The 21,845-nt window shown below is 35.9% G+C and overlaps 1 protein-coding gene across 3 annotated transcripts in view; it reads left to right on the top strand.

Moving 5' to 3' along the window:
- SKAP2 (src kinase associated phosphoprotein 2) overlaps positions 1–21,845 on the top strand; it is a 179,766-nt gene that overhangs the window by 120,285 nt on the left and 37,636 nt on the right. For all 3 annotated transcript variants that reach the window (XM_045564526.1, XM_045564525.1, XM_045564527.1), the window contains 3 exons: positions 5,990–6,114; positions 6,992–7,055; positions 7,409–7,546. In XM_045564526.1, the coding sequence (XP_045420482.1) occupies positions 5,990–6,114; positions 6,992–7,055; positions 7,409–7,546 (327 nt within the window). The remainder of the gene's footprint in view (positions 1–5,989; positions 6,115–6,991; positions 7,056–7,408; positions 7,547–21,845) is intronic.

Below are 21,845 nucleotides of genomic sequence, written 5' to 3'. Positions count from 1 at the left end.
GCCATTTGTACCAAGTTAGTGTTCTTGGTACAAACAATAGAAACCAACTTTTAACTATGAAGAAAAGGAAATTATTGGGAAAATATCAGCTCTCAGACAAAATTGATGGGAAGGCTAAACAGCCAGGCTCAGAAAGTAGGCAAGAACTAAGGTTGATAATAAGGTGATCAGAACTTTAGCCCCAATCCATGGAGAGTCTGGGACACACTGCTGGCCTTGGCCTTGGCCTTGCCAAGCCAAGACACGTGATGTTGCCACTGTGCACTGCCACCAGTCGGTTGATGCCATTACCACCAGAATGGATTCTGAACTCTCTCTTGATTCTTTTGTTACTCACTTCAGATTTAAGTTCCAGGCTGGAGCATCTGCTTGATTGAGCTGGAACAGGGAAAATCTGCCTCCCTCCAGCTTCTGTGGTAGGAAACTAGGCCCTATCCCTAACAATCTTGGGACTAAAATAGGAAAGGTGCTTGGATGCTGGGGAGCCCCAAATAATAAATGACCACATCTTATAGGGGTGCTAAAGGATTTGGGATTATTTAGTTGCAATATTTATGCTATATTTAAAATGGCATGAGAGTGGTTGGTATTTTAAGCATATTTTTGAGACCCAATGAAGAAGAGAAAAAGCAAGTAGTATATTTGTTTAAAAAAAAAATAGAAGGACTGATTGAATTTTGGTAGGTGGCAGCGAGTGGGGGGTGGGAATGTGGGGGCAGTTGGTGAGGGAAAAGGAGAAATCATGAATGGTACTCAGTTTTCTGGTTTGGGGACTTGAATTAATGGAGGTGCCATTTATTGAGATGGGGGCCACAAGGGGAAATATCACAGTTGTTGGGGGTCATGGGTGTTGGGAGTGGGGATAAGATCATCTCCATTGAGGGCATGTTCTGTTCAATGTGCCTATAGGACATTTGAGAGATGAAACATGTATGGTGAGCAGATGAAGATTTGGATATACAGTTTTGAAGGTGGCCTAAAAATACAAAATTGTCAGTCACGAGTATATTGATAGGAATTTAATCCTTGGATCGGATGAAATTCCCCAGGGAGAGATACAATGTGAGAAAAGAGCAAGGTCTAGAACATAACCCATCATGCCTGTTTAAGAGCTAGACACAGGTAAAGGAGCCCATAAAGAAGCTGAGAAAGTTTGACCCAAGTTGTAGGAGGAGGTGCAAGATAATGTTTCTCTTCTCTATTGTAACTTCATAAATTTTACATTCTGTTTAGGGAAGTGGTTTTTCAAGTGTTAGTGTGTATCAGAATCACCTGGGGTACTTGCTAAAAATTTGATTTCCCCTTAAACCCATCCCCAGAGACTCCTACATAGCAAGTGTAGACTGGTAGGTAGCCATTTCTGTGTTTACAGGCATCCAACATGATTCTCACATAGGTGATTCTTAAAACATACTTTGAAAAACACCTTTCTAGGAAACAGTGTGAAGTCATTGAAAAAGCAAGGCTTTAGAATCAGACTTATACTAGTCTTTGGCTTTTACCACTTGCTGTTTGTATGACTGTGAGCAAGTTGGTTAAGATTTCTTTCCATCAGTACTAGGGATATTATATCTTCTGTTGCTTAGAATTATTACAAGCTATTTATGATATATACTATATCAAGTTCCTGACATATAGAAGGAGCTCAGTAAATGTGAGTTGTCTTTTCGGCAGTTTAAAAAACCCAGAACACAGCTGTAAACCAAAAAGTCAGTGAAAAGTAGAAGGAAATAGCTGTCATTAGCCCCATGCATTTTGTTTTGGAGAAGATCAGAGCCAACTGCTTTTTACCTTGAACTTACTAAATTAGGATTTTGTAAAATTAAGTTATAGATTTAATATATTTCATTATCTAGTTTCTCTTGGCAGCCTTCAGCTCTGTAGACATTAAATTTGAACAGCATGAGAGAGGCAAGGTTAAAGTATGAAGTAGAAGCTGAGGGAAATTTAATAGAGGGACAAATACCTCAAAAATCATGAGGGCATTAATGTGTTATAATAAAAACTAATACTCAAAGTGATACTGTTAGATCATCAAGAAAATATGAAATTATGTTTAAAAGACATTGTTTGAAAAGTTACGGAAGCATACATTTTAGAAAGATTTCCATCACAATGACTAACATTTTAAAAAGTTTTGGCACTTAAAGAAATAAGCTTTCACTATGAGTGAAGTTCACCCATAGGTAAAATACTTTATGTCTTTCACAGTTCTAGGTAAATGAATTTATATGACTTTATTTCCTACTTTATTGCCATTTTACTATTTTTAATTATTTGTGTCAAGTCAACAGCTATCCTTGAAACTATCCCAGAAAACACTGTGGAACAAACCTATATATAAATTATTGTGGATTACCATATAATTAAGTTTTCTCTGTCCCAAAGGAAAGCTAATGTGAAAAGCGAGGAGCAGGGTCTTCTTATAGTCATGCCTGCCCATTTCATGTCTTTAACTTCCCACCCCATGTTGGCTAATGATAAATATGGCTACCTTATGGTTATGGTTTTGTAAAGGCTATTGAGAAAGAGTTATACATTTCGTTCCGTTTTCTTCAACCTTTCTCATCCTACACCTCCTACTCTACTTGGATGTTTATGCAGTTCTTTATCCTCAAATACAATCATCTAATAGGTCTAGATATTAGTTTCTTTTTATTACTTTTACTTGGTTAAACAACAGCACCTTTTGTTCTGCAGACTTACGTTCTTCTTTGATCTAATGAAGTTTTCTTCTGTTATATCTTTGATTATTGGTACAGTTGTATGTGTTACTCTTCTTCCAGAAAACCCATTTTTCTTATTTTTATTTTTGTCAGTCTTCCATATTCATCATATTCCCTTTTGTCTCTCTTCTCTCTTATTCTTTTTTTCTACCTGCTGAGGGAGTTTTTCAAGATACATCTGATCTGATTTTCAACAATGTTAGTTCTAGTTTTTATCACTTCTAATAAATACTTCATTTGTTTTGCTGCTGCATTTTTCACTTCCTCATATAGTTTTTTTCTTATTTTGCCAGCTTCATTTCAGTTTCTACCTGTCTCAGCCATTTCTCTTTTTATTTTATATTATGGTTTCATCATTCATCTCTTTCAGAATTTGTGTATGTGTTTTTACTTGTATAAAAGATACAAAGTAATCCATAGTTTACTTCAGTTTCTTTCAGTTTGCTAGTGCTTTCTACCTCGTAAGTGCTATGTTATTTTTTTTATTACATGATATTTTTATGGCACCTGTGTTTGTTTGCTTTTCCTCTTTTACTTATCCTTGAACAAGGACATGTCTATATAATCTGGGATGCTTACCTATAAATTGGACTCGTGGCTTCTTTCTGGTTCATCTCACTAGAGGCCAATACCATCCACGAAGACGCTAACAGAAGATCTGCTACATAGCCCCATAGCATGTTTCTGGGGGTTTTGTCTAAAATGGATCTGTTTACTTCTCTGCAAAGTTCACAGAAAGAAAAAAAAAAAAAAGAAAATAGATCTAGTCTAAGTCAGAGTTGCCTGATGTTACTGCCTGGTTGCCTTATTCCTAGATAATCTAGCACAGGAAAGTGTCCTGCTCCCCCCAGCTCTTCCGAACCAAGTATTTGTAGTGCGGATTTTACATCTCCAGAAGTAGACTCCCACTACTTATGCATTTCCACCTCCACACATTGATAAGAATTTTAGACCCAAATTGGAGGTAGAAAGCGTGGGTTTTGGATCAAATGGACCTAGTGCACAAAGCCATTGAGACCTTGCACAGTAAGGGAGTGATTTTCCTTCAAGTTTGGTCCTTAAAAATTCTCTTTCTCCTGGAGAGTTTAAGGCCATCTTCCAAAATTGTCCTGAATGGCTTTGATATTTTGCCTCAGACTACTTCCACTTTTTGTAGTGAAAGCTGAATTCCTTCTGCAGTCTTGTGGATTCTTGGGAAGGTGGGAAAGGTCTCATAAGCTGCTCCCAGCTTTTGTCTCAACATACTTAAAATGCTGCCCAGTTTGTTTAAAGTGCTCAATATAAATTTGTTGAATGAGTGAGTGAATGATTTAGTCTGTTTTGAGAATATTAGAAGAACCAACTGTACTTAACCATTTATTATTTTAATACTTTTTTTCTACTAGTATTCTAGTTAGGTGTTTTGCAAACTATGTCATGGGAGTACTAGATCCATAAAATGTTCTGTGAAAAAAAATGGTTCCATGGACAAATAATTTCTGGAAATGCTGTATACTAAGTCTTTCTTTTATAAGTTTAATTAGTATGTAAATATGTTAAGGGCCCCAAGAAGGCCTGGACTAACAAAACTGTTTAATTTTGTTTAATTCAACAAAAAGTTTCCCACACTTATTTGATCACAGAAACCTATTAATATCCCACAAAACACACTTTAGAAAATGCTGTTCTCATTTTTAAAGTACTGTATAATTTTTGGAAATTCATAGGCTTTTTCATGAAATAAACTGCAAAATTTTGAATTTGAATTGCTTTTAAGTCATCTAAAGAGACATAAATTTTGACTAAATATGATTAGATTGTTCAGGCTTAAGTCAGGAATTTCTAACTCAGACATTTTCTCATTTGATATTTTGAACAAGATATGATCTCCATGACCTTTGAAAAATGCATGTTACTTCAGGCATTCAATTAATGTATTTAAGAAAAGGAGTTATATATTTTATTGGTGCGCTGAGTTGAGAGAACCCTTCACCGCACAATGTGGATGCATTTCCGTATTTCCCCTGAGCTCAGTAAAACAGACAGCTTATCCTTACTTATGATTTTTATATTGTGTGTTAATCTAGGAAATAAACCTATAACCATGCAGTTTTTCTATCAAAATGGGTGAAGTAGGAAAGCAGACTAATTTTATTTTCAGTTTCAGAGTATTAAATCCTTTGTTGTGTTCTTACTTTGTCTTCTTCTTTTTTTTTTTTTTTTGAGATAGAGTCTCACTCTGTTGCCCAGGCTAGAGTGAGTGCCGTGGCGTCAGCCTAGCTCACAGCAACCTCAAACTCCTGGGCTTAAGTGATCCTACTGCCTCAGCCTCCCGAGTAGCTGGGACTCCAGGCATGCGCCACCATGCCTGGGTAATTTTTTCTATATATATTTTAGTTGGCCAGATAATTTCTATTTTTAGTAGAGACGGGGTCTCGCTCTTGCTCAGGCTGGTCTCGAACTCTTGACCTTGAGCAATCCACCCGCCTCGGCCTCCCAGAGTGCTAGGATTACAGGTGTGAGCCACCGCGCCCGGCCCTTACTTTGTCTTTAAAATAATATCTCAAAGCTCAAGTCATCTTTTCTTTTGACTCTTCATGATATGGAATCAGATTTGCTTCACCAGTACAGCTGTCCGCTGACTGGTTAAGAGCCTTCCTGTTTTCTGGTAACTGATGCTTCTATACTTGCTTTCGCACTCTTCTCCATAGAAATAGTTTGTTCCATGTTTCTTCACATCTTTTTTCTAATTGGTAGTTTTGTTTTGTTTTGCTTTGCTTTTTCAATTTAGAGTTAGATTTGTGCCAAGAGACTGTTTTTTTTTTTTTTTTTTTTGGTGGTGGTGGGGAGGGGTTGGTGAAAGGAGATAATGGTATGATATCCAGCAACTTTTCAACAGGACAGATTTTTCTGCTGCCTTACTAAAATCTGAAAGAGCCACAGGCTTATAGTGGGTTTGTCTAGCAAGTTCTAAGTTTTAGTTCTTGGATTTTCCCTACATAATAGTCATATTTCCGTAATTCCTTCTGAACACGACTACCATCTATAGACCTCTTCCTCTGGTCCCCTAAGGTATCCTTTTTAGACTCCATCATCCCAAATGCTTCTATATTTTAGAATTAAAAACAATTTCTAGAAACATTATTTGAGCATTGTGTTATTAAAGCAATATGACCAAAAATTACTCTTTCCAACAATTCACAAAGAAAATTTAACAAAAGATAATTGAGCATTTATATTCACTGTAGCAAATGCAATTCTAATTCTTCTTTTATCTTCCACAGACAAACAACAGAAAGGTGAATTTGCAATAGATGGCTACAATGTCAGAATGAATAACACCCTTAGGAAGGATGCAAAGAAAGATTGCTGTTTTGAAATCTCTGCTCCTGATAAACGTGTCTATCAGGTTGTAGTTTTTACGTTGCCTTGAAATTAAGTTGATAAAATGTTCTGATTTTATTTATAGAGACGTTAGCATTTTGTTAAAACAACTCTCCCTCACATGTTAATAATAATAAAAAATACTGGTTTTTGTATATGGAGCATTTATATGAGAGGAAGTATTTTTTTAAAATTTCAGATTAGTTCAAAGGTTATCTTCTTGAAAAAGATCAAGAGAATATGTAATTTTTCAATTACTTCACATGTTGCATTTTATATCTATTGTAATAGAACTGTGTGATTTTCTAAAAGAATTACGTAGCAGAAAGAGTAAGATTATCAAAAGAAAAATATCAGCGTGTTAATGCATATTGTATTGCTGAGGGGTGTAGGAGAAAATGAAGGTAAAGGCATATATCAGCTCTGCAATTCAAGAGCTATCAGCTAGGCATCAATATGGAATGTATGTTTAATAAGTTTTAAATATCTGAGATTGCAGTTGAAAGCCAGTTAATTAAGTTGTCAGGTAGTGTGTTGGAATCTGACAAGAACATTTTTAAGAAAACTGTACCCAGCAGTCTAAAGAAATTCTTGGGTGTCTTAATTGTCAAGGGCAAATTTTGTTCATCAGTTCTGTCTTTGACATTGATGAAGAGAAGCAGCTTTTTTTCCTGCACAGCTGCCAGCTGCTGATCAGAGTTTCAAATTCATCATCCTCTGCTTCAATTACGTAAATTTGTCAAAATTAACTGTACATTATAAGAAGCATCCTTGCAAGAAAAGTACCACTAGACATGAAAAGAATTACTAATGGTTTTAAAGAAATGGTGAGAATGCAACATACCTCATACCTTTCATTTATACTGTGGTGATTTTCGTTCTTATTGTTTGCTTTTTATTAGTTTACAGCAGCTTCTCCCAAAGATGCTGAGGAATGGGTGCAGCAGCTGAAATTTGTATTACAAGGTAAGAGCAATCAATTGGATGAGTTAACACAGTCATTAAATACTGAATAACTGAGTGCTTTGGGTTTTCATATGCAAAAGCTTGTTGACTTCTGTGAGAATGACCAAGATGTGACTTGTATTGATACAAGACCATTCACTTTAGTAAAAACATCTTTTCTATAAGTACCAGTTGGCAACTTTAAAATTCACATATTCACAAAACAATCAATTTTTTAAAAATATTTTCTAGTAAGGATATAGCATATAACAAGACTGTTTTTACTTTGTAGGGCTGCGTTTATTTGTGAGTATGATTTTAAAAAATCTCTTTTGCATTCTTGTAAAAGTTACTTCATGAAATATGTTTTATAGATATGGGATCTGATATTATTCCTGAGGATGATGATGAGAGAGGAGAATTATATGATGATGTTGATCATCCTCTGTCAGTGAGCAGTCCATCAATAAACAGTCAACCAATAGATGATGAAATTTATGAAGAACTTCCAGGTATTTATTTTCTGGTGATTCATTGAAAGATTTTAAGGCCCTCTGTGTGTATGTGTGTGTGTGTATGTATGTATGTATGTATGCCCTTTGTTATCAAGTTGACAACTTTAGTAGAAAATGGTGAGCTATTAAGAACAAGGACAAAGAAAATCTTCAAAGCTCTATTTTACAAAAAGGGTTCTGCTTGAGGTATTTCAAGCGAGTGGATGTACACTTATGAAAAGTGAATGAAACATTAAAATGAAGCAGATACAACCCTAATCTCTTGGGACTTTTGGCTCATTAGCATTGTTTATGCTACATAATTTTTTAATTAAAAAATTGACTTGCCTTATAGTTTTTTCCACCAACTCACACATCATTTTTTATTTATACATCTTGGAACTTCCATTAACCAGAAGTTCTATGCACACCCCATATGTCATCAACTTCTGCCTCATATATTTCTCCTTGCTATAGTGTATTGCATTGTCTTGGAGGAATGTTGAGCTATAAACAAGGCCTTTGAATTTTAAAGTTTTCTTATTGATAGTATCAATATGAAATCAAAAAGATTTTTTATTCTAAAATATCAGGCCTAGTTTAGTGTTTACATGTGTCAGCATCTGTTGTATACCATAAAATTAATTATATATTAACTTCTTGTAGTTTTGAGGATCAACCTAAAGCAGAAAGATAAGCATTTGAAATTTAGGATACTTAGAATATGAAAACATTCAGGGAATCATTGCATTACTAATACTCTAGGTTGAAATGAGCCTTTTTTTGGCTATTACAAAAATCAGTAGGTAGAGAAGAAAAAGGGATCATAAGCAATGTGAGATTTAACTAACATCTCGTGTGGAGAGGCTATTTTTCTCTGAATAGAGGAATTTAATGACAATATAAACCTTTAAAATTGATTTCAAAAATACTTAAAATGTTCCAAATTAACATACAAATGTCATTTTCAACACAGTCAGTAAAGCATAATAAGTAGAGCATGGACTTTAGAGTAAAAAAAATTGAATTCAGGCTGCACCATTTACTAGCTCATGACCTTATAAGTTAATTTCTTCATCTATAAAATGGAGATAATATCATTGGGAGGGGTAAATGAGGTAATGTATGGAAAGCTCTCAGCACAGTGCTTGAATCATAGTAAGTTCACAATAAATTGTAACAGCATCATCGTTGTTTTTATTATCATATCTGGTGAATTCTTACAAGTGCTTACGTGCAGTTACAATAATGGTTTTCTAACTAAGTAATAATTAATTATTATAATAGTATTATAAATTTAAGATATTACAATAACTATATATGCATATCCATGTTGTCTTTTACTACCCTAGAAGATGATCTGTATAAAAGTATAATTTTCTAGAAAATAGTGATCTGTGTATTTCTATTATTTAATGGAACTATATGTTTTATCCTAAGGAAATGGCTGTAGCATCAGTTATTCTCAAATAGGGAAGAATATTTTCTAGCTGCTTGTTTTTAGTCACACCATATGATTAATACAATTTAGTCTTTAAAATGTTTGAAAGAATATGCGAGAATTTATACTGATATAAAATGGAAGAATAGAGTACCTTTAAACATACTAGTGTCATATACATTCATCTCTTTAAAACCCTGCAATGAATGTGTTACATTATAATTGTTGAATTAACTGTTAAGTTCTGTGTTTCTTCAACTTGACTATTCTCTCTCCACCCCCGCAAAGGGAAAAAATTTATCAGGAATAAAAATCAAATATTCATAGTTATTTTCATAACAAAGACTCAAGGAAGATCTCCTGTAAGTAGCTTGAAATTCTAAAAATATGCAACATCTTTTATTTTTTCTCACTACAGATGTTCTTCATCCTTTTTTTGGCCTAGGGCCACATAATTGTTGGAAATAACTGGTTACTCTTTAAGTAGTGTTACTTCTTGCTGTGGTACTGGGAGAAATTTAAGCTGCGCTGGGGTTTCATTGCCCCTGCCTGGGATCCCCAGTTGCTGTACAAAGTGATTGAGCTTGATAGAGCCTGCAACTGTGCCCCTGGGAAGGAAGCTGTTGTAGGCAGCTGTGGAATGTCTAGTTCTTCTTTCTTCCCTAGTGTAACCGAGAGCTGCCTTAACATCTGCACAGTTCAGCAAGTTTGTCGAGTTTGAGCCAGCAGCTACAGAGGGGATTTTTCCTAGTGAACGCCCTAACGTTGTCTCAGAGTAGGAGGTTTTGTTGGATTAAATATCTAAACTAGAAAGGTAACTTTTTTAAATTTAAAAAAATGAGATCTTTCAGGATAAGAATTAAGCTTGTTGCTTTCACTTCTGTGAAATTTCAATATGATTTTAAGGTGAGGAGATGAGAACAGTAGAAAATCATTGAGCACATTTAAAACTGTGGCTGTTTTTCCAATTCTGTACAAAGAACTATGTCTCTGATATCTGACTGGTTAAGTTCCCAGAATTAGATAATACTACCATTTCAACACAATTTTCTGTCAATTACATAGTATTGTTGAAAACTAATCCTCTTACTTGAAAGATGACGCATACAAATGTATTTGAAGAAAAATCTGAGCATTCAGCATACTACTTTAAGTCACAAAGCTCTTTTTCTGCAAAAGTAAAGCTCTCACTCTGGTAAGTGCATTTAAAAAAAAAAAAACTAAAATAAACCTGCAGTGTTTGTTTCAAGAGTAAGAAGAAAACATTGTTTTAAAAAATTGTATTGCAAAATATCCCTTGAAAAATGTTTATAATTCTATGGGAGTGTAAATAGTTTCATTGGAATTGTTTTTCAGTTAGAATAGTCTAACTTTATTACAGTACCTTCTCTTTAATTTGTTCATTAATTTTTAACTAACTTTGTAAAAGAATAAGAATAAATTTGTGAGATTTCTTTGTGTTTAGGGGACTTACACCATATGTACAAAAGAGTTGAGAGAATGCCATTTCTGGGGAGTATTAAAGGTATTTGGCTTTTCTTCAAATACCCTAATGCTTTCACATCTTTTATGTCTTATTTCTTATTAGCATAGACCTGTCAGGTTTGCTTACATTGTGATATTACTATAGCATATTTGTGTTTTCACAGCTAATATATTGATCAAAGTGTGTTAAACTGTTTCATAACAGTAATGAGTTCATTTGGCTTGGCACAAATTTCAGAACTGATTGCTTGTTTTTTCATTAGAAATACAGAGAAGTGTTTTTGTCTGATTTAAAATGTCAAAAGGGGAAAGCAATACTTAGGAAATCAGTACAGAAGTCAACCCAGCTTGCTCTTGTCTTATACTTACCATGCCACTTGACTCTTTTTTTTCTTTAATGTCAGGAAATTGTACAGAAACAAAAACAACAAAAAGATTTTTTCGATATAGAATGAATAGAGTCGGCCCAGTAACAAGAATAGTAACTACCCATTAACCTATTGAATCTGTAGCTTTCAGAGGAATTGCGCTTGAAATGTCTTCTGGCGAGTGGACTGGAGAGAGGGCAGCATAAAACAGGAAGACAAATTTCTATTCCATTAGCCTATTTTTTTAAAGTGTGAATTCATTTCTTTTATTGTAATGACAGATTGAACTATTCTGAGTCAGAAAAGGATGTTTTTATCCTTTGGTCATTCAGTTACATTTTAAATTTATTCAGTTCAACTATCTGCATCTAAAATGGAATATAAAGTAAAATGTAGCTATAATTTTTTTTTTCAATGAAACTATTATGTCTACATAAAAAAGAATAGTGTTTGGGTACTTAAATTTGAAGTTGTTTCCCGTAAGTGGACACAAATGCTAATTTAATCAATAAGTGGTTACAAACCCCAAAATGCATTTTAGTTTTATTTTCCTCCTAAATAATTATCACTCATATTACCAAGTTAATGTCAAGGTTATAGGGGACCATGCAGTCTCTGATGTTAACACTGTTTTAAGGCATGGTAGGTCCTGATATCACCAAACAATTTTTCTCCTTCCTTCTTTGGAGTGCAATGGAAAGATGTCAATTAATTTTCACACAACCACACATAGTCAACATTTTAATATTGTTAGTTCAGGCAGCCTGCTAACATTCTTTTCCTTAAACTGTGGTATTGAATTATAAGGTTATTAAGTGTGGTGATATTATTAATGTATCATAATATAGAATATGATAAATATATTTTCCCAAGTAGATAACTAGATTAGAGTCAAATTTTTGGATAACTTCAGCTCCAAACTCTGCTGCAAGTTTATCTGAAGTTATAAAAAAGAATCAAAACATTCATAAATTAGGGTCACTCTACACATCTGTTTGCTTATATATATGTATATATATATTTTATTTATTTATTTATTTTTTTTTGAGACAGAGTGTCGCTTTGTTGCCCGGGCTAGAGTGAGTGCCCTGGCATCAGCCTACCTCACAGCAACCTCAAACTCCTGGGCTTAAGCGATCCTACTGCCTCAGCCTCCCGAGTAGCTGGGACTACAGGCATGTGCCACCATGCCTGGCTAATTTTTTTTCTATATATATTTCAGTTGGCCAGATAATTTCTTTCTATTTTTAGTAGAGACGGGGTCTCACTCTTGCTCAGGCTGGTCTCGAACTCCTGACCTCGAGCGATCCACCCGCCTCGGCCTCTCAGAGTGCTAGGATTACAGGCGTGAGCCACCACGCCCGGCCTGTTTGCTTATATTTTTATCTTTGCTGAATATAAATGGGTTTTTAGTGTTCTTTATGTTGCCATATTTCATAATATGGTATGAAGCTTTGGAATATAGTTTTGCTTGTCATGTAGCTTTTTTCTACTTTGCCGTTGGCATTTCAAATTCTTTTCATTACAAGAAATGGTTTAATACATATTAAAACCCAAAATGCCAGTGTGCATGCAAAGCACATATTTCCATTGATAGAGAGATAAAATGAGTCAGTTTTGCAAATTGAAGTTACATCAGTGGTTCTCAACCAGGGAAGATTTTGGCTCCCAGGGTACATTTGACAATGCCCAGAGACACTTTTGGTTGCCATAACTAGTGTGTGTGTGTGTGTATGTGTGTCTGTGTTACAGGCATCTGGTGGGTAGGGGTCAAGGATGCTGCTAAACATCTTACAATGCAGAGGACAGCCGCACAAAGAATTATCTGGCCCAAAATGTCAGTAGTGCTGAGGTTGAGAAACGCTGGCCACAGGGATGTAATAGACAGCTTTTGGCTTATCACCTTTTAATCCCTATCTCTTGAATTACAAAGATTCATAATCCAAACTCCATAGAAGAGTTTATTAATGTTTAAGTAAACATAGGTTTTCTTACATACATAAAACTAGGATTACATGGCATGTTTCTAGGTTGTAAGAGATCAGCTTAACTTGTCTGTCACTTGCTTTCTTTAAGAGATGGTATTGAAGTTCTATCTGTCTTATGTAAATGAACAAGCCACAAAGACAAAAAAGTAGGAAAGCATTTTCTCTATATTCATGAGCTATTTATGAAGAAAGAAGGTTTTTTAATATTTAGATATATAGATATTTGGTTTAACCTATTTTGATAGGGTTGTTCTCTTGAGGCTGAAGGGAAAGACCTATGGGTGAGGGATTGGACCATCTCTGAAGAGAGTCAGGCATCCTAGGAGCATGCAGGGCTAGGCAATTCTGTGGCCACCTGGAATTTGACAGATGGCTTTAGGAGGAGTAGAAACTCTCTTATGGGACTTTCCTCTCTTTTCGGACCTGAACCTTGAAGAGACTAATAGACTTGAGATGATGTATGCCCGTGGAGGTAGACTGGGAGTCTTGACACATGCCTATAATTCCAACACTTAGAAAGGCTGAGGTGGGAGGATCGCTTGAGGGCAAGAATTCAAGACCAGTTTGAGCAACATAGCAAGACCCTGTGTCCATAAAAAATAGAAAAATTAGCCAGGCATGGTGGTGCCTGCCTGTAGTCCCAGCTACTCGGGGGGCTGAGGCAGGAGGATCCCCAGAACCCAGGAGTTTGAGGTTGCAGTGGACTCTAGCATGGGCAACAAAGCGAGACCCTGTCTCAAAAAAAAACAAAAAACAAACAAACAACCCAAAAAACAAACAAAACAAAAACATGAACTATTTTCCAGGCCATGAGACAATTTTTAAAAGATGAAAAAATAAAATATGTGCCATTGTGCTTTAAACCATATTGAGAAGGATACCACAATGAATAATGGGAATAAGAACTGGAGATGAGAGAACAATCTGAAAAAAGCTATAAAATAAGTGCATTTAAAATGATTAAAAAGACAAAAGAAGATTCCTTTAGAATAGAAACTTTAACAAGGGAAAAGGACTCTACAAAAAAAGATATATTTTTTTAAGGAACCAGATAGAATCACTAGAAATTATTGATGGCTTGGATTATTTAGCCACTTAATTCAAAATTTTCAGACTCACATATTTATGTTTATGTTGCTTAAAAATACATATTAAAAATTATGAACCAGGCCGGACGTGGTGGCTCACGCCTGTAATCCTAGCACTCTGGGAGGCCGAGGCGGGTGGATCGCTCGAGGTCAGGAGTTCGAGACCAGCCTGAGCAAGAGCGAGACCTCGTCTCTACTAAAAATAGAAAGAAATTATCTGGCCAACTAAAATATATATAGAAAAAAAATTAGCCGGGCATGGTGGCACATGCCTGTAGTCCCAGCTACTTGGGAGGCTGAGGCAGTAGGATCGCTTAAGCCCAGGAGTTTGAGGTTGCTGTGAGCTAGGCTGATGCCAGGGCACTCACTCTAGCCCAGGCAACAAAGTGACACTCTGTCTCAAAAAAAAAAATATGAACCAGAATATAAGGAAATGTCAACGACTCTAATCAGACCAAAATGCTGACTTTTACAAAGAAAAAGGAAAAATTACACTAAGGGGCTGGGCTATTAAGATTTTTCTATGAACCTTAGATGAAGAATCCTAACACTGTGCCAGAAGGTCAGATATTCACGCTGTAGGTTTTGTATCTGTACATAACTGAGTACTTTGTCATTTGCCACCAAGAAATCTCAACAACTAGTTTAAAGACATAGCTTCTAGCCACCTTCATATCAGACTTTTTAACTGGAGTCTTCATTCTGCAAACATGACTTACCTCCCATGTAAAGTATAAACAGATCACAGCCTGCTTTTGTTTTTAATTCCTCCATGCTTTCAGAAGACAGAATATGAAAAAGAGTGTTAGCTTCACAAAAATGTATTTGCTTCTTTAGGTCCCAGAAAAAAAAATATGTACACATATACATATAGCTGCATGAACATGTACATCTAGAGTGACAGACTGCAGCAGGAGAGTATCAAGCTTCACTATTTTTGCAGATAGGTCAGCTGGGAATATCAACTTCCTAAGAGTACTCAGCTGCTTACTTTAAAGCAATGATTAATAAGAATGGACAAGTTCAGCAAAATGTCAGTGATAAATATAAGCACTCTTCATATCTGGCCTCAGCAAGTGCTGCAGCTGAGTAGTGCAAACCTTTCAACAAAGTGGGAAAAAATCCAGTCTAAATTAAGCTGAAGTGAAATTTTACCTTGATTTTGTTTCAAATAAAACATTCTTTTATAGATTTGTTTCTCTTTATTAGAACTTCATTAAGATTCTTACAAAGAAAGAACAACTCCTTATAACCAGTAATCCATTAACCCCTTTTTGTACCTTATTACAGAAGTTGAGATGGGGCAGAAATTTTTTTTCAGAGAAGAACGAGGAAATTCTGTTGCAGAGTTTGAGTGGGATTTTTGATCTCTTTTTGGAAACATCTCAAATCTGCCTCCTCCTCTGGGCCTCTTTTCACATGCATGATCCCAGTTCAAGGAACTGCAACGTAACTCTGCTTCTCTTTAGCATAAAAATTCATGGGAGAGCTCTTTGGTCCTGTTGTCTCTTTCTTCTTAACCCCTGGCAGTTTGGTTTCTGTCTTTATCTGTTAACTAAAACAGCTTCTTCACAAAGTTTTCAAAGTTACCAATACTCTTTCAGTCATTAGTCTTGGTTCTCAAACTCATCTCTGGAAATTTGATTTTACTGGCCACCCCTTTTGACTTGGAACCGTCTCCACCTTTGACCTTCCCCATTTCGCTTTCTTGTTACATATTGTATTTATAAATAAACATCTCAGCACTATATTAGATTTCCATATTTCCTGATGCTTACTGATTGTTTCAAATTGTTTGTTTTCTAGTTTATCCTTTATTACTTTAATAGTGAACCTTTTTGTTTTTACCTGTCTTACCTTATCATATGATCTTATTAATATGCACATAATTAATTAATTCAGCAAATATTTATTGAAAGCCTATTATGTGCCAGATTCTATTCTAAGTGTTGGGAGTTTAGGCATGAAAAAGGTAGAACTGCTGGTCCCTATTAAGATAATTACAAACTGTAGTAAGTGCTATGAAAGAGGATAAAAGGATAATGTGAGAAGGAGTAACTATTTTATATTCCATGATCAAGGAAGAAGTGACATTTAAACTGAAATCTCTTGAATAAAACTGGTAAATGCAAAATGCCAAATGAAGCACCTTCCAGGCACAGAGAACAATGTGGGCAGTTCAAGAACCAAAAATGAGAGCCATAGGCAGCCAGGCAGAGAGGTCAAAATGAGATTGGAGAGAGAGGCAAGAGCCCGGTCAAGCAGGGCCTTTGTAGGACAGAGTGGTAATTACAATGATAATGGTTAACGCTGAGCATGTCCCAGGCAATTTCCTAAGTATTATTTCATTTCATAACCACAAATATTTTATGGCATAGGTATTATTACTATCTGTGTTTTATAGGTAAGGAAGCTAAGGCTCAGAAAGATTCAGTAGCCTGTTTAGAGTCACAAAATAGGAGGTAGGGGTGGGATTTGAATCTAGGCATTCTTTGCTCTGCACGGTTGCAGTGAAAATAATGAAAAAAGAAAAAAAAAATGAATTTAGGCATTCTGACTCTGGAAGTCAAGCTCTTAGTAACTGTACTGCCTCTCAACAGAAATATAGTAGGAATCACATTGTCCTTAGTTATCAAGTATTTACTGGTGCACAGGTAAAAAAGACACCAGAAAAGATAATGTATCAACCAAATCTCATCTCTACATCTGGCCTCTCCTCTGAGCTCTGGCTTCATTTCAGATGACTATTGGCCATCATGTCAAACTTGTGTTTCAGATCAGATTCACCATCTTCCTTACTCATACAGGTTGAGTATCCTTAATCTCTGAAATCTGAAACTCTCCAAAACCCAAAACTATTTGAATGCCTACATGACACTCAAAGGAAATGCTCATTAGAGCACTTTGGATTTCAAATTTTCAGATTAGGGATGCTCACCAGCATAATGCAAATATCCCAAAATTCAAAAAAAATCTGATATCTGAAACACTTCTGGTCCCAAGCATTTCAGATGAGGGATACTCAATCTGTACTGCTCTTCCTCCTTTCTTTTTTATTTTTATTAACAGTGCCAATAGTCACTCAAGTTTAAAAAATTAAAAATAAAACCCCTCAAACCCATCCTTGACTCCTTCATTGATCTCCCTGCCTCCCCTAATCAGATCAGTTGCCATTTACTCCTGATTCTACCTCTAAAATATAATCCATCCCTGGCTGTCCATTCACTCAGGCTTTAATTTCTCACCTGGATCTTACAAGAGCTCCTAAGTGCTCTCCCCACTTCCTGTGTGTGTATCTCTCTTTCCAACCAACCTGACAATCTGTTGTATACACTGCCAGCAGATTGATCTTCCTAGAATATAATGTGGTCAAATTATTAACCTTGCTTATTAATCTTTGTGGGTTCCCTATGCCTAGTGAACCAAGTCTAGACTCACTGGCCAGGTCCCGAGGCCCTTCTATAATCCATCACAAATCTACCTCTCCAATCCCATTTCTACTGCCCAGACCCTTATGCTCCAGAAAGACTAAACTCCTCACTAACCTTAATCCTGCCCTGTACTTCATCCCAGTGCCTTCATCACCTATGTAGCACTAAGTGCCTTACACTAAATCAGTATGTTGAGTTAATTAATTCGAGGACAAAAATCCGTCAAATAGCATATAGATAAAATTTTAGTTGATTCAGTTTTCCATTTTTCCATTTACATAGTCTATCATCAACTCTACTATATTTTCTAATATATCTCACTGTCTACAAGGTACAAGGTGGATGGATGCTAAGATGATCAATAAATAGCCCCTGTTCTCAAATATGCCATAATTTAATCAGAGAAACAGATACATGAAATCTATAGAAAAAAACAATTAAAAAGTGTATATCATACCCTTACCAATTCCAAAGTCTAATAGTGTTACTGTATACTTTGACCATATTTTTTCTATCCACACCTATTTGATAGCTTTATAGTCACTACATCAGAAACAATGCAAAAAAAAAACCTTGTTGATTCTGTGTATTTATTACACCATTATATAGTATTGGTATAAATATGATGTTTTCTCTAAACCCACTTAGGTGGAACCTTTGTGGTCATTCCATTAGAAACAATTAAAATGCTCTTGAGATTCTCTGTATTTATTGGGCAAAGCACAGTATTTCCATAAGCATAGGGTAGTATAATACTAAACACAGGATAGTATCATGGTGTAATAATAAATGTAGTGTTGTAATATAGTCCCCAACATTCTGGAAATTAACACATATTCAGAACATCTCATCTGATGCTAGGAGACAACATTATATAAAAGAATTCAAAACCTCCTTTGTAACACAGTTAATAATTTTTCATTTAATGAGGAGAAATATTTTTAAGAAAAACAGAATTCATAAGTTTCTTGAGTCATATCTTTCTGTTGCTCCAGAATGTTTAATGGCTCTCCACTTCCCATAGGATAAAGTGCATACGCCTTACCTTGGCATTCAAAGGGCTTCTGCGGTGTGACAGTTCTAGCCCAATCCCTGTTACGGTGCTTCAGCTCTCTGATTTCAAAAAACTGGCTTGCTCTTCATTCTCCTGCACACATCCCATACTTTCCAACTTCACGTTTTTGTCCATGCACTCCGATTTATATGGAATGCTCTCCTTTTTGTTCAGTTTCTAACCAGACCCTCCCCATTTTCTAGGTCCAGATCAAATCCCATATCCCCCAAAAGAGCTGCTTCTACCAGTCTCAGCATTAAGTGACCTCTGCTTCTCTGAATTTTTCTAGCACCATTCATTTGAAAATTAATCACACACAACTTTTGGACATTTTTAATGTTGATATCTGTTGTTTTATAAATCTTAATTACTTTTTCATGTGATTATTTGGCAAATAAGCAATGGATGGATCATTATAACTTAGCTTTATTATATTTACAAGCTCCTTGAGGGCAGGGATCAAACTTTGTATTTCTTAGCATCCCCCAGAGTACTTAGATTAGTGCCTTCCTCATAAGAATTCAGTAAATAATACCTGAATAGTGCAAAGTCTTAAGTTAGGTAAATTAAGAGAAACTTTCTCTCTCTATGATCCTTTTCCTAATAAGATCAATGACTGCAGAATCCTAAAAGAATGATTACTGAACAGTATACTACCAGCGGTCTATTGAAGTATGGCTGACCCCCCAAAACATCATTAAAATCTAATATTACTATTCCAGTGGGCATAGTCTCAAGTACACAAACTGACGAAATTTAATACTTTGAGTGATGAAAAGCTCTAATATCATCAGTCTTTTGTGCCATTAAAGATATATCATCTACTGTGAGCAACAGGACCAACTTGAGATACCAGTTTCCTCTGGCATGCCAGTCATCTCAAACAAGACATTTCCCAGGAAATGACATTCTCCTTTGCTTCCATTCACTCATTACAGACCACAGGAAAGTACATCTAAAGAGCACAGGATCATAACTATGATTTTTAAAAGGTGACATCTACAAGGACAGATATCAGAGGGCTTAATGTAACCAGTAAGCAAATGATGAGTTTTGTGTTTAAAAATAAACTCAGATATGGAAAGTTGCACAAGCAGCTTAAAGGATGGTGAAACAATGTTAAGAAGCAATTAGATAAATGCTTGGGGACAATGTTTAAAAATTATCTTTCAAACCACTACTTTGATTCAGTGGGCATAGAGGAATCATTGGAGGGCCTAGGGAAGGGGAAGGCAGTTTGCTCCCTCCTAGTTCCAGACATGGCATACTTTGAAGTCCTTTATTTCCCTTGTCTACTCCACACTGTTTCCTTCAATGAAGCTAGCTCCTTTCTCTGCCCACTGCGTAGGAGTCCTGCTCCTGATACCACATTGCCTATTACACTGTCTCATACACCTTTTAACCTCATTTCACTCCCCTGATCAGCCTATATTTTCTTTCAGAAATTACCTTGCATTTCAGTTTTCCTGGAAACCTAGACTGATTAGGTAGGTCAAGGTGAAGGTCATCTATACACTTACTAATATATCATCTCTCCTCATATTGCTTATGACATAACTGTAAAAGACAGTAACCCCCAAACATATAGAGATACATGTTCAGGATACTTGTAAATATATGAGTTGTTTTTTTTTTTTTTTTTTTACTAAGACTAGTAAAGTGCAGTAGTGAGAAGGGGGGAAAGTAGAAGTAGTAGAAGGAGTTCAATCTGTAACTGACTGTGAATAATCAAGTGAGATAACTCACTACCTTTGGACCAGCCAATATATGTGTTTTGAGTCTGGCTGTTTATTTAATATTTTCTGAGAGCTCAGCATTAATTTAAAGGTGTTGTGAAGAGATCATCTAAAATTCTAATAAATGAACTGAAAAGGAAGGCTGAAGAAAATGGATCCTGAAATGAGAAAAGTAAAAGGGAAAAACCCAACTTTAATGTAAGCCATTCAATTACCTGTGCAACAAATATTTATTAGGCAGCTGTTATATGTCAGACACTGTACTAGACACTGGGGATATAGTGTTGACCAAAATGACACAGAGTTTGTTAAATAGCAATAAATATTAAAAATTGTCAATAAGAAATGATTATGAAAAAGTAACCAGAGGGCAAAGACAGACTGATAAAGAAAAAAGATCTAAGCAAAGTTTGTTGCAGTGGATGAGATATCTGAAAGAGCCTATTTATTCAGTGCTACTCATACCCAATGAGCAATATGTGCTTCTGAATCCCACCTATAGGGCATTCTGAAGATGAAAGTAAAAGGATTAAGGTCAGGGAGTTTTATTAAACAAAGATCCCTTTAAATTATATTTAGATGGGCTAAACCCATCTAATTATAGCGTGCATATTCAATGTTGTAGGGAAAGAGGGGAATTTATATTCATGAGGATTTAAGGAAGAGTTAAAAAGAAAGACTTTAAAAACCCCTCCCAAATCTCTTCAACATTGTACCCCTCCCCCCCTTTTTTTTTGCCACAACAACAAAAAAGACTTTCCAAAGGAAGTGGTAGAAGAAACCACGTTGCTTGAGACATTAAAAACCAGATGGTCCAAAGCCCCAGAAAGCACTCACGCGGGATCAGTCCTTCACCTGGTGAAACCAAAAAGACCAGACTAGTGTAATATGTGTTCTGAATCTCAAGCTTAGCAATGCTATGAAAATAAAGGTTCACATTTCCTTGGATTTTTCCCTAATTTCTTAGCTCTTCTCTGTGCTCCTGCAGCATTCACTGTTGACTTCTATTAGAGCTGGCCACACAGGAATTGCCTGTTTACTTGGAAGTCTCTTCTGCTAGCTTCATGTACTATGAGTTTATCAGATTTTTCTCCCTGCCCTTATGGGAGTGCTGTATACTCTGGCTTCTGGAAGTCCCTCTGAAGTGCACCTCCTAAGAAGGGTTTTGCATTTGCTTCTGCCAGAGCCCCAGGGATTTCACAATTTTTTATGTTAAATTTCTTGATTTGGGAATATCCCACTTGAGGATAGTATAAACTTGTATTGGACGGGCTTGGGGTTTTGGTTTCTCACAGGAAGACAACCCTCCTCCCCCAGGCTTGTAAAGACAGAAAGCTCCCTGTGGCTTTCCTTTTCCTGGGCTGGTGGGAGTCTCATTTGCATCTCTCTGCTTCTCTGGGCCCAAATCCTTGTCTTTTGTATCCATGAAGATGTTAAAACTCCAGCCTCAAGCCTACCCTGCAAATGGTCAGTATGTTGCTTTGAGCAAGTGGGGAAAGACAAGTCTGTTCCAGCTTAGTTGACCATATTGCCATAAGTAATCAATTATTACAAAAACACTACAGTGGAGACTTAATTTTAAGTGCTTGATTTATAAACTTTAATTCAACTCAAATAAACAAAATGTTGTGTATGTACTATAGGAAAGACTCTATGCTAGGTGTCTAGTATCCTGTTTCCTGAACACTGATGGGCTTTATACTCATAATATTAATTACTTCTTGAC

Source organism: Lemur catta, chromosome 11 (genome assembly GCF_020740605.2).
Source record: "Lemur catta isolate mLemCat1 chromosome 11, mLemCat1.pri, whole genome shotgun sequence".
In the NCBI taxonomy this organism is placed as follows: domain Eukaryota; kingdom Metazoa; phylum Chordata; class Mammalia; order Primates; family Lemuridae; genus Lemur; species Lemur catta.
This window is presented reverse-complemented; position numbering and strand designations above follow the sequence as displayed.